General features: G+C 42.2%; 2 protein-coding genes across 4 annotated transcripts in view; one reads left to right on the top strand and one right to left on the bottom strand.

Moving 5' to 3' along the window:
- LOC138958246 (pneumococcal serine-rich repeat protein-like) overlaps positions 1-5,371 on the top strand; it is a gene marked incomplete in the record, with an annotated part of 119,495 nt that extends 114,124 nt beyond the window's left edge. For both annotated transcript variants that reach the window (XM_070329360.1, XM_070329359.1), the window contains 2 exon segments: positions 486-534; positions 3,285-5,371. In XM_070329360.1, the coding sequence (XP_070185461.1) occupies positions 486-489 (4 nt within the window).
- Positions 5,109-26,381, bottom strand: part of LOC138958247 (guanylate cyclase 32E-like) — a gene marked incomplete at its 5' end in the record, with an annotated part of 84,135 nt that continues 62,862 nt past the window's right edge. For both annotated transcript variants that reach the window (XM_070329361.1, XM_070329362.1), the window contains 3 exon segments: positions 5,109-14,624; positions 15,439-15,530; positions 18,263-18,361. In XM_070329361.1, coding sequence (XP_070185462.1) covers positions 13,902-14,624; positions 15,439-15,530; positions 18,263-18,361 — 914 coding nt within the window.

Genomic DNA, 26,381 nt, shown 5'->3' with positions numbered 1-26,381 from the left:
TGAGTAAATGTATTTTGTCCGCCATCATGTTAAATTTTGTTATGTACATACCAGGATTACTTAAAATAAGCATTATATGCTTGAGTTAGTTATCCTAAAAACCATGTATTGATTTTGTCATAATAGAAATTGAATAAAGTTTTGTTTAGAACCAAATGTATGTTATAGTATTGCTAGCAGTATACGTTCATGCTCCCATTGTTCCATGCTAAACCGTAGATCTTTTTTTCTATAGTATCGCTCATAGTTTACATTGTTGCCCCCATATTTCAATGCTAATTAAACCTTTAATCACAATTAGTGATTTTCATATGAAAGAGCTTAAAGTTCAACGTTTTCTCTTGAACGTTTTTAAACTGTACTTATCCTGAGTTGAAAATGATGCTGACATACACACTCTAGCAGTAAGAGTAATAATTAATTTCTAATTGGTTACATCCATATCTTTCTGACGTAGGCACTTAATAATTTTACCTCTGTTACAGGTGAATCATCGTGGCCGGAACCCTATGCGGGGGGTATCTTTAACCTAAGGTGCAGCCGTGCGTATGATTATGCGCGTGTGTGTGTGTGTGTGTGTGTGTGTGTGTGTGTGTGGGTGTGTGTGTGGGTGTGTGTGTGGGTGGGTGGTGTGGGTGTGGGTGGGTGGGTGGGTGGGTGTGAATATGTCTGTTTGTCTGTTTATCTGTTCGTCGGACTGTGTTTTTATGCAAAACATCTATGCCTGTCCATATGTCTTCAGGGTGCGTTGTATGCGCGCGTGTTTGAGGTCCTGATTCTGTTTCTAATGTTTGTGTGCGTGGGTAAAAGGTTGTGTGTGTCAAGCTATGTGACTGCGAGTTCATGTTCATGTATCACGCGGTGTGCGTGAGTGCGTGCATTGGTGTGTATTTGCGCGCGCGCGCGCGCGTGTGTGTGTGTGTGTGTGTGTGTGTGTGTGTGTGTGTGTGTGTGTGTGTGTGTGTGTGTGTGTGTGTGTGTGTGTGTGTGTGTGTGTGTGTGTTGACAATAATTCCTCTCTCTGCAGGTTGAATAGTATTAATGTCTATCCAAGTGTGTCTCAATTAGACCAGCACGACTTGGTCGCTTGGTCACTTTTACCTGAAACAAGTGTTTTCATTTCGGTATTTTTTGTTTTTGGAGCGGTGACTAAATCAAAGCACTCACATTTTCATGGAATTAATTGACAATCTAACTCCCCTCTTCTGAAATATATTTTCTCTCTCATTTTCAACCAGTAACGGTAAGTTTGCATGATATGCGTCTTTGGTCTCACACTTAACAGTTTCTTCTTCTTCTTCTGCGTTCGTGGGCTGAAACTCCCACGTACACTCGTGTTTTTTTGCACGAGTGGAATTTTACGTGTATGACCGTTTTTTACCCCGCCATTTAGGCAGCCATACGCCGTTTTCGGAGGAAGCATGCTGGGTATTTTCGTGTTTCTATAACCCACCGAACTCTGACATGGATTACAGGATCTTTTTCGTGCGCACTTGGTCTTGTGCTTGCGTGTACACACGGGGGTGTTCGGACACCGAGGAGAGTCTGCACACACAGTTGACTCTGAGAAATAAATCTCTCGCCGAACGTGGGGACGAACTCACGCTGACAGCGGCCAACTGGATACAAATCCAGCGCGCTACCGACTGAGCTACATCCCCGCCCACTTAACAGTTTGGAATCAAATAAGATGTCATCAGATAAGAAACCTTTACTGTTCATTTTCATTATGAAAAACTCCATGTTATTTTCTCTCTGCACCATATCGCATCTCTTACGGGACTAACACAAAGGCAACGATCAAAGCGTATTATCATACGTAAAGACATCAATCGAATCAACAATAACATAACACATTAAATACTGAGCTACTGACGGTCCTCTTGCAAACTTGTAGACTTTTTTTCATCTATCATCAGTTCCGAGTCATTTTCTAGCACACTTGTTGGCCTACACTGAGTTTTCCGGTAATATCAATTTAGAGTCATTTTCTAGCATATCTGTACACTGAGTTTTCCGGTAATATCAATTTAAAGTCATTTTCTAGCGCACCTGTACACTGAGTTTTCCGGTAATATCAATTTAGAGTCATTTTCTAGCACACCTGTACACTGACTTTTCCGGTAATATCAATTTAGAGTCATTTTCTAGCACACCTGTACACTGAGTTTTCCGGTAATATCAATTTAGAGTCATTTTCTAGCACACCTGTACATTGAGTTTTCCGGTAATATCAATTTAGAGTCATTTTCTAGCACACCTGTACACTGAGTTTTATATCAATTTAGAGTCAGCACACCTGTAGGCCTACACTGAGTTTTCCGGTAATATCAATTTAGAGTCATTTTCTAGCACACCTGTACACTGAGTTTTCCGGTAATATCAATGTAGAGTCATTTTCTAGCACACCTGTGCACTGAGTTTTCCGGTAATATCAATTTAGAGTCATTTTCTAGCACACCTGTACACTGAGTTTTCCGGTAATATCAATTTAGAGTCATTTTCTAGCACACCTGTACACTGAGTTTTCCGGTAATATCAATGTAGAGTCATTTTCTAGCACACCTGTGCACTGAGTTTTCCGGTAATATCAATTTAGAGTCATTTTCTAGCACACCTGTACACTGAGTTTTCCGGTAATATCAATTTAGAGTCATTTTCTAGCACACCTGTACACTGAGTTTTCCGGTAATATCAATTTAGAGTCATTTTCTAGCACACCTGTACACTGAGTTTTATATCAATTTAGAGTCAGCACACCTGTGCACTGAGTTTTCCGGTAATATCAATTTAGAGTCATTTTCTAGCACACCTGTACACTGAGTTTTCCGGTAATATCAATTTAGAGTCATTTTCTAGCACACCTGTACACTGAGTTTTCCGGTAATATCAATTTAGAGTCATTTTCTAGCACACCTGTACACTGAGTTTTCCGGTAATATCAATTTAGAGTCATTTTCTAGCACACCTGTACACTGAGTTTTCCGGTAATATCAATATAGAGTCATTTGGTAACATAAGCCTACTTGTTGATGATATTTTTTTTCCAAGTATACTCAGTTTCAAGTCATGTTGTGACACACCTGTTGACAGGTTTTCAGGCAATATCAGTTTCGGGTCATTTTCTAACTCATCTGTTGACTGATTTTCAATATTACATGTTCGGAGTTTTTAGGTATTATAAGTTTGGAGTCATTTTGTAACACACCTGTTGACCTTAACAAAATTAAGGTACAATCACTTTCGAGTCATTTTGTAACTCACCTGTTGACTGTTTTTTTTAGGTACAATCAGTTGAAGGCATCAGGAATGGTCGGTATGGCCCCGACCCAAGGGAAGGCACTCCCAAGGCCGAACCCACTGCGCGTGCTCGCCGCGCGCGTCACAGGAGCAGCGCCACCTTCAGACCAAGGGAGACAACTAGCTCTCCGAAGGGAAGGAAGGCGAAGCTACACTGTCGGGGAAAGCAGAAAGACTCTGACGTCAGATTCCTGCGATCTCTGAAGAACTGCTTCTGGGCCGAGGGAGGAGTGGAGAGTTTATTCCATTTGATAGCGGGATGAGCGCACGATGTGTGCCTTCTGCCTTGATAGGAATCGTTTGATTCGAGCAAGATGTGTAAGATGGAGAAAACGGGTACAGAGAGTGTCCTCAGAAATGAAGCATCAACGCAATGCTTGCAGAGAAATCGTCAAGAAGGTATCTCTCAACCCGCGAGAAAAGATAGAAGGATTTATATCTGAGAACGGTGACTGTCTGCGAAATTCTATTTTTTCTTGGCTCAAATCTCGAGAAATGGTCTTTGCAGTCAGCACTGGATAGTTCAAATTTGAAGGTGAAGGTTACACAGAAAGGTCAGGTCAGGGCCGTGCCATAGGAAAGTTGTTCCGGGCACACCACACACGCACAGGTTCAAGGTCAGTGAGTCTCTGACCTTGACCTTAACACAGAAACGTCAAAACGGCACCCCAAAGAGTCGATTGTTGAGATGACACAAGACGAAAGGATAAGTGCTTTCTTGTAGTTCAGATCATCCCCAACAACCAACAGCCTTGTGAGCTGTCCCCGTCACTGCTAAAACCTAGTTTTAAACCTATCCTCTGGTCCTTTGTGGCTTGAGTCTGCAGATCCATGTTGGGTATTCCACTTTGAAATGCCCTGTGAACCTAGTCAGATTCAACAGTGATCTTATTAGTCATTCTCAACTCTATCATGTTTTTTTAAATGTCACAAGCTTCTCTTTTTTTGTCAAATGGTTCGTATCATAGAACCTTGCTGTTAGATTTTGGGTAAAACAGGAAAATGAAAACTCATTGTCTTCAGACTGAAAGAATAATTGCAGTTGTATGTGTTAAGTTCATTCTGCTGTGATCAACATCTTGGCGAACTATCAGTTAATGGCAGCTCTTGTTTGTCAAAGAGATTTTTTCTCACAAAATAGGGCACTTGTTCGTCAAAAGATGGAACTTTTAGTAATTAAATGCATTGATATCATACGAGGAGGAGAAATTTGTGGCATTTTCTAAAAGAAAATAAAGAACACTCTCACTCTAATGCAAAACAGACAGTTCTGCAGTGTCTCTCTACATTTGACCACAGAGCAAAATGATCAAGGATATTGCAGCTTCGCTGGTGCTATTATTGTTGTGTATTTATTGTCAATTTTCTTTCTGTAAATGGTTTGGTCCTATCTGTACATATTTGTGTTGAAAATCGGGGGAAAGAGGAAAGATGTGAATAATTGTCTTCTGTACTGAATTGCGGTTATACACGGTGAGAGCAAAGTTTGTAAAATTTGGTCGAACTCTGAGAAGAACGCCATTTTGTTGTCATGCTCAATTCTGTTTTTGTTTGGATCGGAACTACAACGCACTGATTTCATCCTCAGGGTACAAATAAGTTCTGTTTAACAAGGAAGCGGTCTCTGCACTGCACCAATTATTTTAATCTTGTATGTGGAATGCTTTGTTTTATCTGTGAAGAGAGCACAAAAATCTTAGCGGGTTTAAAAAATCACCATGATGCACGTTTTTGGTACGCATGTGCACAAATTCTGCAATACCTTCTTACTGCGTATTATGTAAGCGTTTATGTTCTAAGGTGAGATCCAAATATAAGGTAAAGATGATAATAGCACATGAGGGGAGACGATTTTTATTTTGATACTGCTTACCTGTTTCAGTATGAACTTGTTTTTACTCTATGAGATGGTCGATTTTCTACCAAGGGAGATAAACCCTGTGCCAAACTGACGTTGACTGTGATAGGTGTGACGTAGAGGCAAAAAGTAATGACGTCATCGCATCTTGCCTCTTTTTCTGCAACAGACATATACGTCTGTGTGCCTTCAGTAAAACTATCTTGCTTGTTATTATGTCGTGGGTTTTTTGTTATTTGTCTGTTGATTGGAATGTACGCGTGTGTGCCTGCAGTGTGTGTGTGTGTGTGTGTGTGTGTGTGTGTGTGTGTGTGTGTGTGTGTGTGTGTGTGTGTGTGTGTGTGTGTGTGTGTGTGTGTGTGTGAACGCTCGTGCGCATTTGCCACTCTTCTCTGCAGAAGCTAAGATTCACCCGTTGCAAACATGTTGCCATATACTGGCATCAAGGACCACTCCATTTAAAACATGAGTCAACCTGCACGCAGTGCAATAAAACATCCACTCATTCACAACTTTGAGAAAATGTATAATACAAGTATAAACAGCTGCTGTCTCACATAATAATTCTTTTTATTCATTTTCCCCTTGCGCTCTGAACACTAAACATAGGTTTTAAGTGAACAAACCTTCATGGAGTGGTATGAATATAGAATAATAAGTACGATATATTTCCAAAATTATCATTATAACAAAAATCTGCAAAGGTAAAATCAGAATGTACAATCCAGGTTACGCACAGGAAGCGTACAGCTGTACCCTGTATATCCGCCACTTGCGTGTCCTGTCGTATACAGTAAACCACAATTGCAAACACAAAAGTAATAGACACATTTCAAACTGAAGTCCTGTTTTCAAGGGTAACCATGAACACATTTTGACTAAATATAGTAAGCTTTTACTGCTGTGTCCTGGTTTCCAAGCACTATTAGCATGCAAGGGCGGAGCAGTTAAGCCAGAGGGAGTGGGGGATACAACGTGGGGTCCAGGGGTAGACCTCTTGTGGGGTACAGGGGCAAGGCCCCGTTGGGGGGTCTGGGGGGCGAAGACCCCCTGAAGCTGAAGAGTTTTAGCTATTTTATGAACAATTTATGGCTTATCCTTGATTTTATAACATGATCAACTGGTGTCAGCAGCCACTCATTATTTCTTTTAAAGTTAGTATTAAATCTTTCTTTTTTGGGGGGGTTCCGGAACCCCTGTAACCCCCACCCCTAATCCGCCCCTGGCATGCACTCATAGGAGCAGTCTTGTAACCTGTGAAGTATGATCTAAAACAACTCTTGCTCAATTCAGCATACCTTCTGAGAGAGAAAATGTTCGGACATAGGTTAGAAGGGAGGGAACTTTGTTGAAAGTTTGTTTTTACTCTTTCTTCTTTTTCCCTTGTCTTTTTGAAACATCTCTGGACATTTGAGTTTGACGGATCGAGGCTCTGCCAGATTTCCTCACGCAGTAAACTAAACTTGGCCCAAAAAGTATTGCAACAAATTTCAAGCCCAAATTAAAGCATTAGTCCTGTGTCATTTCATTAAAACTTTCAATGATATGCCAGTTAAGGCCGTTCACTGAACCTTCCGGATCATCTTTTTATAGCCACGCTTCCTTTTGTTCTTACATGACCAGTATTGAGTAAAATCTCTTTTAAATAAAACTAAGGCTATACATAAAAAAAATTAAAAAAACTGAGAGAGAGAGAGATACGTTCAATATCTGAACATCAAAAGGCCCAGTGCACCATGAAAGAGGAACGATGTTTCTAAAATTGTGTTTTGTAAAGCCGTTTAAACGTCATATTTTGTGTTATGATACGAATAGTATATCCTCCAACCACACACGCTGATAATTATTCCAATTTAAAACTGATTATGCTCAAACGATAAAGGCAAAGTCTTTCCCGTAAACGATTCGACTCACCATCTTGGATATGGCCAGGCTTTTACATGGGGAAAAAGCCATCCTCCACTCAGACACATGCACAAAATCAAACACCTGGGTGCTTTGTGTACGGAGCGGGGAGGTTTTTATGAATTAATTTCAGAAAATTGTTATTCATTAATCAAAACATTACCACTCTGCATAGGCAGCAGTCGGGATGGAACTTGGTATCGTAAAGTGTTGTTATTATCATTGGTTATTTTATTTTTTTATTTTATTTTATTATCATTGTTATCAGCTGTCCAAGTAAAGGAATGGCCTTATCCCATGCCTTGGACAATCTGAGATAGTAAGCAAAACTGTGTTTTCGGTAAGGACTGTGTATTCAAACAGGGGGGCCCGGTAGCTCAGTTGGTAGAGCACTGGACTTGTGATCGAAAGGTCGCAGGTTCGAATTCGGGCCGGGACGGACACGGGTCAACTTTATGTGCAGACCCAGAGACGGAAGCCATGTCCCACCCCCGTGTCATCACAATGGCACGTAAAAGACCTTGGTCATTCTGCCATAAGTGCAGGTGGCTGAATACACCTAAACACGCAGACACCTGGGTAGCGCGACTCCGTTGCTGCTAGCTTTCCACTGGGAGGAAGCGACCCGAATTTCCCAGCGATGGGACAATAAAGTAATGAAAATGAAAAAATGAAGAAAAAAAAACCAATTGTATACTGAACATGTCATTGATAGCAATGTGTCGTTTGAACACAAACAGATTAACTGATGGAACACTTACACATTTATGTACATTTGTCACGAAATAACGCAAGTGTTGCCTGGTATGCCGATACCTCTGATAGTTTGACTTTGTTTTGCCTCTTCCGTACCACAAACAAACAAACAAACATCGATCATAAAAGGAACGATGACTGACCTGTGATAATATATGACTCCGTTACTTCGAGTTTTTTAAAAATGTATTAGCCAAGACAGTAGTACTTATTGGAACGATTAAGCATAAACAAAACAAAACATCCACAGAGGTAGTTTAGATTATGCTAATTACAGAATAAATCCGTATTGGCAACCGGCAAAGTCGCTTAATAGCTAATGACAAATCTTCCGACCTATAAGTAACATCACACAACAACGGTGATTTTGACCTGATTTTTGCCTTTTTCTGTATTTGCCTTTCTTTCTTTATTTGGTGTTTAACGTCGTTTTCAACCGGCGTTCAAGGTTATATCGCGACGGGGAAAGGGGGGAGATGGGATAGAGCCACTTGTCAATTGTTTCTTGTTCACAAAAGCACTAATCAAAAATTTGCTCCAGGGGCTTGCAACGTAGTACAATATATTACCTTACTGGGAGAATGCAAGTTTCCAGTACAAAGGACTTAACATTTCTTACATACTGCTTGACTAAAATCTTTACAAACATTGACTATATTCTATACAAGAAACACTTAACAAGGGTAAAAAGAGAAACAGAATCCGTTAGTCGCCTCTTACGACATGCTGGGGAGCATCGGGTAAATTCTTCCCCCTAACCCGCGGGGGGCTCCTGTATTTGTGTGCCCCTATATTTTACAGCATATTTTCTTTAATAATTTTCTCCTTATTTTCCAGTATTTAATCAAGGAAATTAGCACTAATTTTCGAACTTGATCGGACGTAGTTGTTCCCCTTATCATGACAGTCAATCTGTTGTTATTTCCCTTGCTCTTATCATCCTGGTCCCAAGAGGATATTTTGCACTCCAGAATGAAGAATTTTGTATTATGCCCACAATACCAGGGATTTGCCTTAGTGTTCAGGTTAAGAAATACAAAATGGTCACATTACGCCTTCTGTAAACCAATATATTTCTATTTTACCTAGTTTGCCATCTTAACGGCAGATATAGTGCTCTCTCTCTCTCTATCTATCTCTCTCTCTCTCTCTCTCTCTCTCTCTCTCTCGCTCGCTCTCTCTCTCTCCCTCTCTCTCTCTCTCTCCCTCTCTCTCTCTCTCTCTCTCTCTCTCTCTCTCTCTCTCTCACGCACACACACACGCACACACACACACACACACACCACACACACACCACACATACACACACACACACACACACACACACACACACACACACACACACACACACACACACACACACACACACAAGTTTGAAGTACTGAAACATTAGCAATTATAATTGTTATTGGTTCTTAGCACATGACTCGTGTTTGGATAAAAAAAAATCCATTTGTGAGAATGCCCAACAATGAACGGTATTATGGTTGTAGATGTTGTGTCCTCATTCTAGCTCATTATGAGCAAAACCTTTGATCATATTGACGCGCATTGTTACCACTTCACAGAAATAACTTGCTGTTCAGAAATATCAGCTTTATCAAAAATGTCTTTAATACACTTTACTGTCTCATTTACAAAAGGGTTGTAATGATATTTCAATACCAACAAAAATCAATGTGTCTGCATATGCTGATAAAGATATGTATAGTTGTGATTCAGTTAATTGAAAATAGTAATACAATTATCTGCATCAAAGGAAGAAAAGGAGTAACATATTTCGATCCCCAGTTAGCGGCCCTCAGTTCAGATATGTGACCCTCCACCACGGAGTGAGTCACATGTCACCTTTGCATGATTTTCCTATTTTTACATTTTCCTAAAGAGTTTTTTATGCTCTATCCTGTGGTGAAACCCGTTTTAGAAAAGAGCGAAAACTGTTTGAGTTATAAGCCTGTGACTAAGGTGACCCTCACACTGTTACCAGACACTCCCCGGACTTACATTAAGCCTTACGCAGAACCGCGCGAGATGACATGCGACTCATTTCGTGGTGGAGGGTCACATATATAAACACGGGAAAAGAGTCGAAGATTTTAAATTGACATTCTATTTGAATCACGTTTTGTTTTTATCACTTATTTGTGTCAAACATGTATCTGTTAACTGATAAAATAAAATAAAAAGTGCAACAAAAGGAAAACAATATCTTGTTCGCAATCAGCATCACAAACACTGGTGATGAACTAAGTACATATTTACCAGGCATGCTGTAAGGCCAAAGGATAACAGACCTGCAGGACATTGGTGACAGAAAACGAATCCGGTCACGGTCCTTAAATGCGTCCGCTCATAGTTTGGTTACTTGACGTTGATTGTAAAACGAATCGTGTCAGAATAAGTCACAGCAGTTCAATAGAGCAAAACACTAACGCTTGTAATATGAGTGCTTTTATGTGTTACTCTTCCGCTGTGGTCGATTGTGCAGTAGCATCTGTGGCCATTGTCAGTATAATCTGCAGCGACGGAATCACCATGGTCATCATCGCCTTAATTCACCATAGTGTCACATGTGTTCGAGACTATCAATGTGGTTACACGCAAGATAATAAGCAAAAACGAAGCAAAAACAAGATATAAATGGGATTTGCATTTAATAGACAATGCACACATTCGTACGTAATTCCTTAATACATACATATATCACACTTTGTTTCATATGACTATGCAATGAAAGTCGGGTAAGTTTAAATAATTTCTCAACAACGGAAGATCAGCCTAACTGTATGTCAAAGGTACTGCATCTGTTAACCTACAGGATCATTTTCACCACTACATATGTGACCCTCCACCACGGAATGAGTCGCATGTCACCTTTGCATGATTTTTATATTTTTTTACATTTTCTAAAAGAGTGTTTGATGCTCTATCCAGTGGTGAAAACCGTTTTAGAAAAGAGCGAAAACTGTTCGAGTTATAAGCCTGTGACTAAGGTGATCGTCACACTGTTACCAGACATCTCCCGGACTTATATTTAAGCCTAGCGCAGAACCGCGCGAGGTGACATACGACTCATTTCGTGGTGGAGGGTCACATTTCTGTCCAGGCTTCCACATGGAACAAACACATCCATTCGCTTGGACACAAACCAAAAACCAATAGCGTGTTTGCATTCTGTGCAGACGGAGTGGGGTATATTTTAAATTAATGAAGCAAATTGACATGGGTGTCACTTCCAAACGCAATTCAACGGACTAGTCCCACTATGCAGAAGAAGCATCCTTGTTGTAGATTGTTGGCATGTGTTTGAACATGAATGAATGAATGAATGAATTAATTGATTAATTAATTACTATTACATACGTTCATGAATTATGCTCTTCTCCTCTGTCAAAGCCTGTACAGGTCTGATGTAGCGAACATGATCGCTTGCACTAGAAGGAATGTACGTTTAAGTTGTCTCTTACTATACTCACAACTTGTTCTTCATCAGGGATGGCCAGTTCGTCCGCCCGATTGCCAGGGGCGAGTAAAAAATACGCCGGGCTAGTAGAAACCGCCTGGCAACTCGCCCGGCCAATGAAAACTATGGTCAAATGCAACACTTTTGGTTTTAATATCGAATTTTCAAGCCATATAAACACTGCAGATCAACTGTGATATGAACCAGGCCGGTGACATTTCTGCCGTGCTAGTGACTTTCTTGAAGTTACTCGCCCGGCTGAGAGTAAACTTTTTGAGATTTGACCATCCCTGCTTCATGTTACAGTACAATGAACTACTCTGACCCCAAACCAGTCAAGTACATAGAACATTAACAAAGTTTGTTCATGTTAATGACATACGATACCGATATATGCACAGTCGAGTCTGGCGGTGACCTCACAATAACTTATTTGCTGCTGATATGACGAAGTAACCGAGACACATTTCGTTCTCGAAATTCTTTGTCAGTTCTTGGGAGACATGCAGAAGAAGTGTAAAATTTTACCGCGATCCCATTATTCAAGTTATGACGTCTTCTCCAACTTTGGATCGCTTATGACGTCACAGATTTCACTTTGGAAGAGAGGGTCAAGAAGAAACACCTTGGTTTGTTTTACTTGATATCGTTTGTTATTAATACTGACCTTGGGTAACGCAGTCACGGGAAGGGGTAAATGACTGGCAACTCTCGATTAAGATATGGCTTTTGTTTTAATACTTCTTTTAATAAAGAATGATAAGTACCAATATGTCATCGTTAATGTTAGCTAGTATCACAAAACAGAGTACATTTGTCCTTGCAGTCTTCTGTGGTTGTTGTAAAGGCATCAATAGTATACATACATACAAGTTATAGATGTGGATATTTTTGTTCAGTAAGCATAACGTGATGATTAAGCGTCCATTATTTCATTATCACAATATTCATTATCATATAATTATATACTTATATATGCATTGTTTTTTGCAAGAACGATAACCATGCCTACATTTTTATAGCGGATATTGAGACAGCTGCTTCTTGTCACATTCTATCCCTCTCCCTTCATCCCCCTACCCCATCCCACCCTACTACGTACTACTACGAACTACGTACTACTACCAACACCGCTACGAATATCAGCGCCATAGTTCTGACGTTGACGGAACACGGGCATTTAAAACTGTGCTTTACGCTCCAAAAGTCCGTGATTCAAGATTGTTCTCATGAATAAGTAAGCATTATGGTAAATTATGCAGTTCGTAGTCTCTGATATTTTAAGACATTCCGCCAGTTAGACTTTGAAAAGACAATTACAACTTTATTTTTCGCATCAGTCTTTGTGTACATGGTGATCTCTTTCTGAAGTTCATATTCAAGGTCATGTTCGTGTCTCACAAATATTAAATTTTGTGCTATGATGGTATTGCGGCCACGAAGACCCTATCCACATTTTCCGGTGACAAGATTTCAGGAGACTGTTTTAAATAGAGTTTGGGCATGGACTTCAATTATCCAGGTCATGTTCAAGGTCATATACTGTGCATCCAATACTGTATTAAAAGTACAAATTCAGAGTAAATATTAAAGAGTAAAATTAAGTCGGCATAACTTTGTGCAAATAAACACTTTGTGTGCACAAAATAAAGCATTCAGTAGGATCACATATCTTAAGAAATGGAGAAAAAACCCACCTTTTTTCTTATATTTAGTCCAACAGTATACCTTACCTTTTGCACTTAAGTCAACAAAGTCCGATATAACATTTGAGCTTGCCAACAGATTGCACAATCAGCAAAGACAGGTATAACATTTGAGCCTGCTTACCATCAGTTTTGACAGTGTGCTATGTAATCAGTTTACAGTTCATCTTCATCTGATATAAATGTAGTGTTTCCTGTAACCTGTTACTAGCGTCACTTCCAGGAAGCCATTGTAGCATTATGCGAAATCTGCTCTTTCAAACGACCGTTTTGTATTTGAGCAGGGCCCAGTGTTGTTCCCAGGGCGGTGATGTAGCTCAGTCGGTAGCGCGCTGGATTTGTATGCAGTTGGCCGCTGTCAGCGTGAGTTCGTCCCCACGTTCGGCGAGAGATTTATTTCTCAGAGTCAACTTTGTGTGCCGACTCTCCTCGGTGTCCGCGAACACCCCCGTGTGTACACGCAAGCACAAGACCAAGTGCGCACGAAAAAGATCCTGTAACCCATGTCAGAGTTCGGTGGGTTATAGAAACACGAGAATACCCAGCTTGCTTCCTCCGAAAACGGCGTATGGCTGCCTAAATGGCGGGGTAAAAAACGGTCATACACGTAAAATTCCACTCGTGCAAAAAACACGAGTGTACGTGGGAGTTTCAGCCCACGAACGCAAAAGAAGAAGAAGTTCCCAGACTCAGAAGACAATAGGTCAGATGGACCTGGATTGAAAATGTGTATCGGTCAAAATGTCCTAGCTGACTACAAAACATTCTCCCGTCAGAAGACCTCATATCGGACAGTCGAGGAGCCAAGAGTCAGAGCGCAGTGCGACAGATACAACCTGAATATACGTCAATGTTCACAGACCGAGGCCTGAGAACAACACTGCACAAAGTTACACGTACACCATCATCGTCACTACAACACGGTTTCGGGCGTCCTGCCGTGTAGCAAGTGAGACAGTTGCCTAGTAGGGGGCGTCACTTTGGTGCGAGAATCGTCCAGCAAGCAACGCATCTCTGACGGTTCCTCGCACCCGCCTTGGTGAGTCTGCGGGTTGTCAGCGCTAACCAGAACTGAAGGCACAGACTGACCGTTGGTCACACCGGGCGCGCTCACCACCGCAGCTCCGTTGACCGACGAATAATCGTTCATGTTGACGCAGTGGGCTGTTGGTGTCGGTGTGTGAATTGGGTCGTTTGGGGTAAACGTGGAACCTGTGGAACTGTTTGTTACCATAGTTTGATTACTGATGTCCGACTGACCCGAAGAAAAGCTGGACAGACTCGGTTGGGTGTGATAGCTCGGAACGTCTCCCATACTACTACGAACACCGCTAGCTGACCCTGCTGATAACAGAGTGTCCGAATCGCTGGAAACGGAACTTTTGGAAGGAACGAGACTGTTGTGTTTCTGGCTGTCGGGATTGCCGAGACCTCGAGGGTCGGGGTGCTCCGGGACTCGGGTCAAGTCTCGCGCCATCCCGTTCTGCATGGTGTATATCTTGCCGCGGTAATCCATGTTGCTAACCGAGACACAACGCTGTTCTCGCTCCTCCTTCATCCGCTCGTGACTGATGCGGCGCATGCGCTGTGAGCGGTCCTCGCCGACGAGGAAGTAGGTGAGTTTCTTCCCTTTGCCCTGAAACAGATTGCAAAGAAAGTGTGAATACAAAAAAAAGTATATCACTGCTTTAATGTGCTGATGATTGCTTGTAAATCTATCTTCGTGAAAATGTGAATATACATATCTTACATTCAACTACAAACGCACTAAAAATGTAAAACACAAATAAGCTTGCCCAAGCCAACAGTAAGCACTTTTCCCCAAGACAAGTTAGACAACTCTCTGGGATATTCGTTGCTACGCTAAAAGACTTCAAGAAAGGAAACGACAGTCCCTCTAAGCTTAAACATTTCCTCCTGCCTCGCACTGTAACTTCAAACGACAGACAGACATCACGCCCTCCGTTGTCATTGGTAACATTAAAGGCACACTCCTTCTCGTTAATTAATTCATCAAAAATCCCTACTGCACACAGAGAGCACCTAAACTGTTCATATGTGACCCTCCACCACGAAATGAGTCGCATGTCACCTCGCGCGGTTCTGCGCTAGGCTAAATATAAGTCCGGGGAGTGTCTGGTAACAGTGTGAGGGTCACCTTAGTCACAGGCTTATAACTCAAACAGTTTTCGCTCTTTTCTAAAACGGTTTTCACCACTGGATAGAGCATAAAAAACTCTTGAGGAAAATGTAAAAAATATGAAAATCATGCAAAGGTGACATGCGACTCATACCGTCGTGGAGGGTCACATATTTCGTATGTGTCCAAGACAAGAGCTGGTCTTCTCTCGCATCAAAGCCTGGCTAGATCTAAGATGGTGAGCCGAACTGTATTCCTGAGAGAGAGTGTACCTCAATTAGTGAATAAAGTCCCTCTGCAATGTACTGACCTTCATGTCCACAAGGCCTCTCTCCACAAGGTGGTATCCACCCAGCATGTCCAACATCGCCTTCAGCTCCTGGCTGCAGTGAATTTTCATGGCTGAAAAACGAGAGAGAGAACATTTTAAAACATTATTTAGACATATGCTTTTCATGTATCCGCCCAGCACTATATCCATCATCGTCTTGAGTTCTTGGCTGCAGTGAATCTTCATGGCTGAAATACGAGAGAGAGAACATTTTAAAACATTATTTAGACATATGCTTTTCATGTATCCGCCCAGCACTATATCCATCATCGCCTTGAGTTCTTGGCTGCAGTGAATCTTCATGGCTGAAATACGAGAGAGAGAACATTTTAAAACATTATTTAGACATAGGCTTTTCAATTATCCACCCAGCACTATATCCAACATCGACTTCAGCTCTTGGCTGCAGTGAATCTTCATGGCTGAAATACGAGAGAGAGAACATTTTGAAACATTATTTAGACAAAGGCGTTTCAATTATCCACCCAGCACTATATCCAACATCGACTTCAGCTCTTGGCTGCAGTGAATCTTCATGGCTGAAATACGAGAGAGAACATTCTAAAGCATTATTTAGACGCAGGCTTTTCAATTATCCACCCAGCACTATATCCAACATCGACTTCAGCTCTTGGCTGCAATGAATCTTCATGGCTGAAAAACTTCTTCTTCTTGTCGATCACTCAGATGGAAACGCCGGTTCCCCGCGCAAATGTTGCCGTGCGCTGTAGGTCTTCCAGACTGCCATAGAGCTTCCCTTGCACCGTGGTCGCCTCCGCCCAAAAACGAGAGAGAACATTCTAAAGCATTATTTAGACGCAGGTTTTTCGTGTAATACGAATGCTATTTGAGGCTGCTTGCTTGTGCTTTGGTACTAGTAGTTTGTCTCAAATTACTACATCACCATAATATGCATTACGGTTTACATAATAGACGAATTGTTACTATGTTAACTCCATCATGACACCGCCACAGACAACACCTAAGTCAACCCAAACACAGACATATGTAAGACAATAACCAACATTAAAGATGCAAGATTTTGTCCATTGTAGAAAACCACATACAATTGATAAATTTATAAAACGCCAATGAAGAAGGACGCTCAGCTGTAGAGAGAAAGAAAGAAAGAAAAAGAAAGGAAAGAAAAAGAAAACGAAAAAAAAAAAAAAAAAAAAAAAAAAACCAACTTAGGGTTTCATTCTTTTCATTTATTGTTCAGCTTGAAGCGGACTGCATGCAACTAAGGTACAAAAAAAACAGCAAAAAAATTAAAAATAAAAAAATTAATAGACGAATTCCGGAACTAACTCGGGTGGGTATGGGTTGTGAACAAGTGAATACTCTTGCTTTGACTACATAGCAGACTGTCAACAATTCTTGAGGCAAACGGTACACACGTGCTCTTTATCCACGTGTTTCAGACACACTTGTAGGCCAGTCACACGTGTTTCAGTCACACTTGTAGGCCAGTCACACGTGTTTCAGACACACTTGTAGGCCAGTCACACGTGTTTCAGACACACTTGTAGGCCAGTCACACGTGTTTCAGTCACACTTGCAGGCCAGTCACACGTGTTTCAGACACACTTGTAGGCCAGTCACACGTGTTTCAGACACACTTGTAGGCCAGTCACACGTGTTTCAGACACACTTGTAGGCCAGTCACACGTGTTACAGACACACTTGTAGGCCAGTCACACGTGTTACAGACACACTTGTAGGCCAGTCACACGTGTTTCAGTCACACTTGTAGGCCAGTCACACGTGTTACAGACACACTTGTAGGCCAGTCACACGTGTTTCAGACACACTTGTAGGCCAGTCACACGTGTTTCAGTCACACTTGTAGGCCAGTCACACGTGTTTCAGACACACTTGTAGGCCAGTCACACGTGTTTCAGACACACTTGTAGGCCAGTCACACGTGTTTCAGACACACTTGTAGGCCAGTCACACGTGTTTCAGACACACGTGTAGGCCAGTCACACGTGTTACAGCCACACTTGTAGGCCAGTCACACGTGTTTCAGTCACACTTGTAGGCCAGTCACACGTGTTTTAGTCACACTTGTAGGCCAGTCACACGTGTTTCAGTCACACTTGTAGGCCAGTCACACGTGTTTCAGTCACACTTGTAGGCCAATCAAACGTGTTTCAGACACACTTGTAGGCCAATCACACGTGTTTCAGTCACACTTGTAGGCCAGTCACACGTGTTTCAGTCACACTTGTAGGCCAGTCACACGTGTTTCAGTCACACTTGTAGGCCAGTCACACGTGTTTCAGACACACTTGTAGGCCAGTCACACGTGTTTCAGACACACGTGTAGGCCAGTCAAACGCGTGTTTCAGACACACTTGTAGGCCAGTCACACGTGTTTCAGTCACACTTGTAGGCCAGTCACACGTGTTTCAGTCACACTTGTAGGCCAGTCACACGTGTTTCAGTCACACTTGTAGGCCAGTCACACGTGTTTCAGTCACACTTGTAGGCCAGTCACACGTGTTTCAGTCACACTTGTAGGCCAGTCACACGTGTTTCAGTCACACTTGTAGGCCAGTCAAACGTGTTTCAGACACACTTGTAGGCCAATCACACGTGTTTCAGTCCGACATCGACTTCAGCTCTTGGCTGCAGTGAATTTACAGTCAACCGTCTCCTTATTTTCAGTGAATATAGTGACTGGCCTATGATGTCATGTGGGAAAGTTTGCCTCAATGAAAGCAAGAGAATTCACTCTTTCACAGCCCATACAAACCCGAAAGAGTTATTCCCGAGCATCGTTTATTGGGATACTCACATTCCCCTGTGGTCTCCAGTCTGGAAGCTGTGTTGACAGTGTCCCCGAACAGACAGTAGCGCGGCATCTTCAGACCCACCACACCGGCACAGCATGAACCTGATAAGGATAATAAGGATAAGATTTCCTTTAGTTATGTGACAGGGGCGGACGAGGGGGGGGGGGGTTTCCGGGGTTTCCGGACCCCCCCCCCCCCCCAAGCCAAAAAATAAAAATAAAAAATTGTGGGGTTTTTTGGGGTATTAATCAGTGACAAAATCTGCTGCCTAAAACTGGTAATGATCATCCTCAGAATGCACAAGATTGCACCATTTTGCATCCTTTTTTTCAAAATTTTCCGGGGGGGCATGCCCCCGGACACCCCTAGCAAGCCAGGCGCTTTGCGCCGTCGGCTTGGCGCTTCGCGCCTTCACACCCATATCTTCACAATATACTTTTGGAAACCCCCCCCCCCCCATAACATGAACTGATCCGCCCCTGTGTGAGGTTTCCCTCATGGAAGTTGGGGCTGCTGACTCACTGTGAAAAGCGAGCTGCCATACATTCCTGCGCTACCTATCTTTCTTTTTCTTTTTTTCTTGCATGCGTGTATTCATGTTTCCAAGCCCTGAGACTTTTGCCGTGAATTTTGGTTCTTTATCGTGCGCGATAGTCTGCTCAAAGCTGCAGAGTAAAACATAGTTTTAGTCACATGTGCCTTGGCGACCACCTCTCAACCACGACCACCTACCCACAACGACCACCCAGAAGATCCCCCACGAAGGACTTTTTTCATCTCGTCGGTCCCTTGAGTGGTCGTTGTTGACAGGTTCGACGGTTTATCATTTACAAACAAGCCAAATCCATGGTGGTTTACACAGTGATGGCGCTAATATTTGTTCAAACCGGTACACAAACTTTTATGATGAAAACTATCCAGAACAAAAGGTAGGCTGGTCGTTGGAACCAGTAAGAGTCCAACTCAGAGTACTGGTTTTGTTGTTTAACCAGCGAAAAAAACGGTAGTTCTTAAAATCAACCGGTAGGTTATGCCGGCAGCCAATTATTTTCCGGTATTTTCTCATTTCAACCGGTAAAATACCAGTAATTACCGGTTAACGCCCATACTGGACTTTACACGAGAAGAAACGTATCTTTGTAACTTAATGAGATACGAAACCGACACATCAGCAGCCTGGCGGTGACCTTACGAGTATTCTACCTCTGCTGATATGACTACGTCACCGAGACAAACTTTATGTTCGACCATCTTTGTCATTTCATCGGGAGTCACACATAAGATGTGACAGCACTTTTACGTGACACAATATTTTTGCATTTATGATGTCTTCTTGAACTTTGCTTCGCTTCTGACACCAGAGATTTATCTTTAGATGTGGGGGGGGGGGGGGGGTGGGGGGGGGGGGGGGGGGGAAAGGAAAGACGTCTTGGTTTGTTCAATCAATATCGTATCTAATTAAGCTTTCCTGAGTGAATACCAATCCTGATCTTAATGAAGACGTCACGAATACGAATGATGGATGATAACAGACCAGAGATGAACGATTAACATGGAGGGATGTAGACAGGTTTCACAGTCTTCAGAGTCGGGTATGTCCCTGACTTTGATATTAAATAAAATGTTTCGTTTTGTTTAGTCGTGAATTTTCACTGGTCTGTGTCGAATGTCTTCGGAATTTACATATGAAAAATAAACTTTGATCGAATTTAAGTCAAGTTTGTATTCCCCACCAGCGAAAAAGGTAGGTCGGTCGTGAGAAATGAGACACGATTTCCCTTTTTAGCCACATTGCAATAGACAAAGGCACCAGTACAAAAACACACAAAGAAATCCAGTGAAAAGTACATTAGAAACCAAAGAACAGAGATAGATGAACACACTTAGTTAAAAAAAACAATGAATGTGTTTATGTTTTGTCGATACAATCGCATGTGAAGTAAACGGTCTTTTTTCTAAATGTGTCTGTCTCAAAAACGTTAATTACAAATCTGTTCAGTTGGAATGGCTGTTAAAAGGTTTGGACGTAACATGCTTTTAATAAGTAGCAATTTCCATCAAATCACGACATGAAAGGGTTTTGAAAGGCTAACTACGGCTTATTCCAGCGTCGCGGACGACGCTGGTATCTGCGGTCGGGAAGACTTTTTACGAATTTGCCTACAGGGCGCCGCCATGTTTTCTGTGCTCGACTGCGAGCAGACCACAGGCACATTACACCCAAAATTCTTGTAGGCATACACAGACGCAACATAGCATATACAGACAATAACACCCACAACACTTCAACTGCATATGAAAGGAATAAAAATAAATCCGCAAATCAGTCGCGCACAATACATGTACACCAGTTAGAAAAACAAGGAGTACCAAAGCGGCGTGCAGAAACTGACTCGGAGACTGAGAAGAAACATTTATCACACGATGTGGATAGCAAACATTAAAATAAAACAGATAAGTCAAGCAAAAAATAAACACAAATATCGAAAACACAATAAACAAAGGTAAAGAAAACAAAAAGAGATGCTTGCCGACAGTCAGTGTGTGTGTGCGTGGTTTGCCGTGTGCGTCAGCGGGGTGTGTGTGTGTGTGTGTGTGTGTGTGCGTGCGCGTGCATGCGTGCGTAGGCTACGTTCTTGCGTGTGTGCGTTCGAATGAGAAAGAAGAGAGAGAGAGGATTGAACAATGAGGTCACGTTCTCTGTCACATGAATACATATACACACACTGAAGGCTACTTCGGACACGAACACTTGCCAACAACTGTGGTTGGACATGCTTTTGAAATGTAATATTTTTTCGACATGATTTCTGGACATACGAATCCCGCTGTGTTGCCTACTGATGTTGCGAATGATGAAGGTTTTGAGTTGACTGACCTTGAGGAGGGATTGCATCAGGCGTTTATCGTCTCAAATTATATCCTTGCTACTTTTCAGGAGTCAACTATTGCCATTCATGGTAACTTGGATAGTCAATGTTTTTTATTTGTTTGATTCCCATCAAAGAAACAGAAATGGTAACCATTCTTCAAATGGCGCTGCAGTTTTGATGTCATCAAGTTAATTCCTTTGCAGAATTGATTGATTTTCTCAAAAGCCATTATCAATGTGTTTATCAATTAACACCTGTTCATTTCTGTCCAACTGCAATGCAAACTCAATGTGGAGGAAACAAGGATTCATTACAAACAAGTCATCCCTGTACATCAACAGATTTATGTACCTCAATCAATACTGCTAGTATGAGTGACAGGAATCTAAAAGAAAAAACAACCAAACGCAAATGTACTACTACTTCTACGACTCGTTTGAATGTAAAACAGAAATGTAACACTATCTGTGACAATGACGGTTCTACGACTCGTTTGAAGGACAGTATAGATCGAACCTTAACCCACAACTACGACAATTTGTGTCAGACTTTTTTGAACAGGAAAATATGCCTCTGTTCAACAGTAACCAAAACATGGAAGATGTTTTTGAAACTTTACAGAAATGTAACACTAGCCTATCTGTGACAATGTTGCTTTTGAATTGAACCCACATTTGTTGAACAGGAGAGAATGTTCCTGTTCAACAGTGCCCAAAACACTGAATCTGACGTTTTTGAATCTTTTCTGTCATCTAACTGAATCTGACGTTTTTGAATCTTTTCTGTCATCTAACCCAATTGCTCATGACTTCATCGATCTTGAACATGCCTACTTTTCAAAGAAAGACAGACAAATAGACTAGGATAAATTCTCGAAAAGAGGCCTAAATAAAAAGAGGTAGGCATTTGTGGGTAATTAATGGCAACAGGTTGATTCTTATGGATTTGGGTGTGCTGAATTCATTTCTGCCTGTTGCCAAAGTCAAAAATGCCTATATTCGTTACTATTCAACGGTTTCCAAGATGGCCGCCATGATATCAAGAGACTACTAATTCTCAAACAAATGCTTATATCTTTGGTGTTTTTAGAGATACAGTGTTAATTTTTGGCTAGTTGGTAGATGACCGATAGGCAATGGTTGCCTTGTCAGAGTATTTGACCTTGACCTTAAGTCAAGGTCACATGAGACTTGACAATATTGACTTGTACTGTTTTGTCATGTGTGCATTTTAAGTTGTCTTTTGGCAGTAAACTACTGCGAAATAATCCCTAAAAATAAGTGATATTACCCAGTAGGTATTCAGCATTAAAATGAATATACATTGATCATCATTCTGACAAGGTCAAGGTCATTTTGACCCCATATTTCAGATGTGTTTAAACTTGGACGCCATCAAGATTTGCAGTGGCTCATCTGTTGTACACACTGGACATCTGATTCAACAATTACATTTCAGCAGGGGTTCAGATCAATGGTGCACAATCAACTAGGTCAAAGGTCAAGGTCAAAGTCAAAGGTCACTATTTGGACCATTTATTCTCAAAAACGGGGCCTAAAATAGAGATAGGCCATTTGTGAGTAATTATGGTGTGCTCTTCCCATTTCTGCTGTATGACAAAGTGTATATTTGCTAGTTTGTCCTGTATCATTAAATATTCAAAATGGCCGCCACAAGCCTGAAAACTCACCCACACACAAAAACTGACAATTCTTTAAACATAACCACTCTATTTATTATCAACTTTTGTTTCAACATACGTTTGTATCAATAACGTTGCATAATCAGTACAAATTTCAACAACATTTAAGATGTTATGGTATTTCTGTGGCAATTATAACACAATATACACAAATCTGAAGCATGACAAACGTTAATGTTCCATAATACTCTGTCACGAGGAAAAAAACTTCCGAAACATGTTGAGAACAAGCTCAGCAACAGGTAAACATATCAGCTATGTACAGGCATTCAGCAAACAATGTCAAATGTTCACATTTCATATGGTAAGGTCAATGAACATCACACACGTCCAAAGGGTCACGGTCAGTTCACCACTCGTTAAGACACTCCTCGTGCATTTCCCGGCATTTGCACGCTGCTGTGCATGGTAGCTTCGCCTTTCTGCATCTGCACCTTCCACTGCTGCACTGCTTCTGGCAGGTGCAGAAGATGATGTCTAGGCACGCGTCTGGAACAGACGGAAGGGTTTTCAGGACGGGGAGGAAGACGCCATCCTTCAATTGCCAGCCCATGCTTTCAATCGGCGGCAGGTTCGGCTTCTTCTCATGAGCTCGTTGCCAGACTGAGGCCTGATAATGAGCTCTTTTGATGTGGAAGCTCAGAGCATCACTGGATGGGGCAGATTTTCTGGGGCGGTGGCTTTCCGGAACATGATGGTTCTGGCACCATCTGCAGTCTCACAGTTTGAGATGTACAGCTTGCAAACGAACTGCTCTGCTTCTTTTGACGTGTCGTCTGTCAGCTGCCCTTTCCCCAAATTTGCCAGCAGCTGGTGATGTTGCTGAAACACTTTCCACCCAGATACCTTGCCTTGGCCAGACAGGAAAGATGTGGAATCCGAGCCAGTGATGGCGTGGAATCCTATCAAGTTCTGGAGCTTTGCCTTCTCCATGTCAGGTCTCTTGGCAATATTGTGAACTGGGATGTACTGTCTACGCTTTGCTGTGCCAGTTTTCATCCACACTTTCTTGCACTTCATTTTGTCAAAATGTGCAAGAATCAATACAGCTACATCTGTGTCTTGTGAAGAAACAACCAGGCTGGTTGCATCACTGTTCACACAATGCAGAACAACACGTGTATCACCCTCTTCGTGACTGGCCTCTAGCGGAGTCGTGTCCACGTCTGGCTTGGATGACTCAACTTGAGTTGGATCACTGAAACCACCGGAAACCACAACAGTTTTGTCATCTGGTGCCTGCAGGATGAGTTGCCGAGACAGAAATTTGGCCAGATCAGCTTTGTTCTCAGGGTGAGACATGAAGTTGTCCCATTTGGCTGGCAGGGGTGTGTCCTTAGACTCTATCAGTTTCCTGATGGGCTGAGCTCCTTTGCTCCGCTTCTTTCTTGTTCACCTTTGATTGACAGCTGATCATACCGATCAAAGACGATGTCGGTGCGTTTAAAGGCATGTCCTTGGGCAAGGAGAGACTTGACGAATGTGTCAGCAAGATCACCAAATGTAGCTGCACCTTGTGGCTTTCCAAGTGCACAAACATGTGCTTGCCCATCAACGACAAGTGTTGCCTTGTCTCCAAGCTCATGTGCTTCAATGCCTGGAGGACAGTTTACACCACTTGTGAGGATTTTAAGCAAGCTTGCTTTTGATCCTGACCTTAAACTGCCATCAGTTTCAGCAAGTGAAGGGGGTTCTGGCATCAGCTCATGCTTCATGATCACAGAAAGATCAACACTGCGCCCTGCTTCATAGGCCGTGATCAACCGCTGAAGAATCTTTCTGTCAGCTTTGACCGTCTTTTGTTTCCCACTCTTTGCATCCTTCTGCTTCACCTCGTACAGACTGGCAAATGTCAGAGGCTTGTTCTTCGGCAGAGCATCGCGGAATTTCACTTTCCTCTCTTCACAGGGCACAAGTCTCTCCCGAACAAATGTTTTCACCTGTTCTTGTCTTTTTTCACGTGCTGTCAACAGGTTTTCTTCGATGTTCTTGGTTGTAAGATCCTTCGATGCAATGTTCTGCAGATCTTCAGGCACATCCAGAGAAAAAACCTTGAAGCGTTTAAGGTTGTCAAACAACTTTTCTTCATCAGTTTTGTCTTGTCTTTTTCTGGCCTTGTTGCATTCGTTGTGAATGCTCTTCTCGTCAACCTCTGCTCCAAAGACTGCTCTTGTTTCTCCTGCAATGTGAGATCGGAGATTGAACGAGAGGGCCCAACGGTTCAGAGCAGACGGTGTCTTTGTGATGCCCACAATCCCTCCACATGACTTTCCAATCCCGTTCAGCCATTCTTGACTTTGATCTGGGTCCACCTGGTTGAACTTGCTCTGGCTCCTCTTCACAACAAAGTGCCCAGCTTCAAATTCCTTCTTCACTTCTTCGGGGAGCTGATTCATTTCACTGACGTAGACTGTGCCCCATCGAGCATAGTTGGTATGATCATATCTCATGAAGTAGGGGAGCATTGCCGTGAAAGCTTGAAGATGCAGATTCCAGTCGCCATCTCTACTGGCGCGTGTGAACTGGAGGAGAATTTCTACCATCTTCAGGTACTCCCACCAGAACTGGAAGTTTGGATTGGCCCGCGAAGCAGCAAACGAGTCCACAAGGTCTGTGAAGCGTTTGTTGGCAAGAAGATGTACAAGTGCTGCTGTGTCATCACGAACCATCTCGTCTTCAATCTCTTGTGCGAGCTCATCATCACTGCCGTGGACGTACTGCAGCAACTGTGGTAGGAGTATTCTCCACAAGGCTTGCCAGGTCAACTAATGAGTTCGCATCCCTCTGACATAGGACTTGCCTGCCAGCACCTGTTCAGCTGTTTTCGGGCCAAGGACATTGCTCTCGACCCACAGATCCAGAAGACCAGAGCACTCCATGTGACGCCCGATGGCTTTGAGGAAGTTGAGGGACGTATGGAGACCACCGAGCCTCACTACCAGCAGATTCTGATATTCAGCTTTAGCCCATTTGAGATTTGTGTATATTGTGTTATAATTGCCACAGAAATACCATAACATCTTAAATGTTGTTGCAATTTGTACTGATTATGCAACGTTATTGATACAAACGTATGTTGAAACAAAAGTTGATAATAAATAGAGTGGTTATGTTTAAAGAATTGTCAGTTTTTGTGTGTGGGTGAGTTTTCAGGCTTGTGGCGGCCATTTTGAATATTTAATGATACAGGACAAACTAGCAAATATACACTTTGTCATACAGCAGAAATGGGAAGAGCACACCATAATTACTCACAAATGGCCTATCTCTATTTTAGGCCCTGTTTTTGAGAATAAATGGTCCAAATAGTGACCTTTGACTTTGACCTTGACCTTTGACCTAGTTGATTGTGCACCACTGATCTGAACCCCTGCTGAAATGTAATTGTTGAATCAGATGTCCAGTGTGTACAACAGATGAGCCACTGCAAATCTTGATGGCGTCCAAGTTTAAACACATCTGAAATATGGGGTCAAAATGACCTTGACCTTGTCAGAATGATGATCAATGTATATTCATTTTAATGCTGAATACCTACTGGGTAAT

This window comes from Littorina saxatilis, linkage group LG2 (genome assembly GCF_037325665.1).
Source record: "Littorina saxatilis isolate snail1 linkage group LG2, US_GU_Lsax_2.0, whole genome shotgun sequence".
Classification (NCBI taxonomy): Eukaryota; Metazoa; Mollusca; class Gastropoda; order Littorinimorpha; family Littorinidae; genus Littorina; species Littorina saxatilis.
The sequence above is the reverse complement of the archived record's forward strand: the minus strand, read 5'-3'. Positions and strand labels throughout refer to the sequence as shown.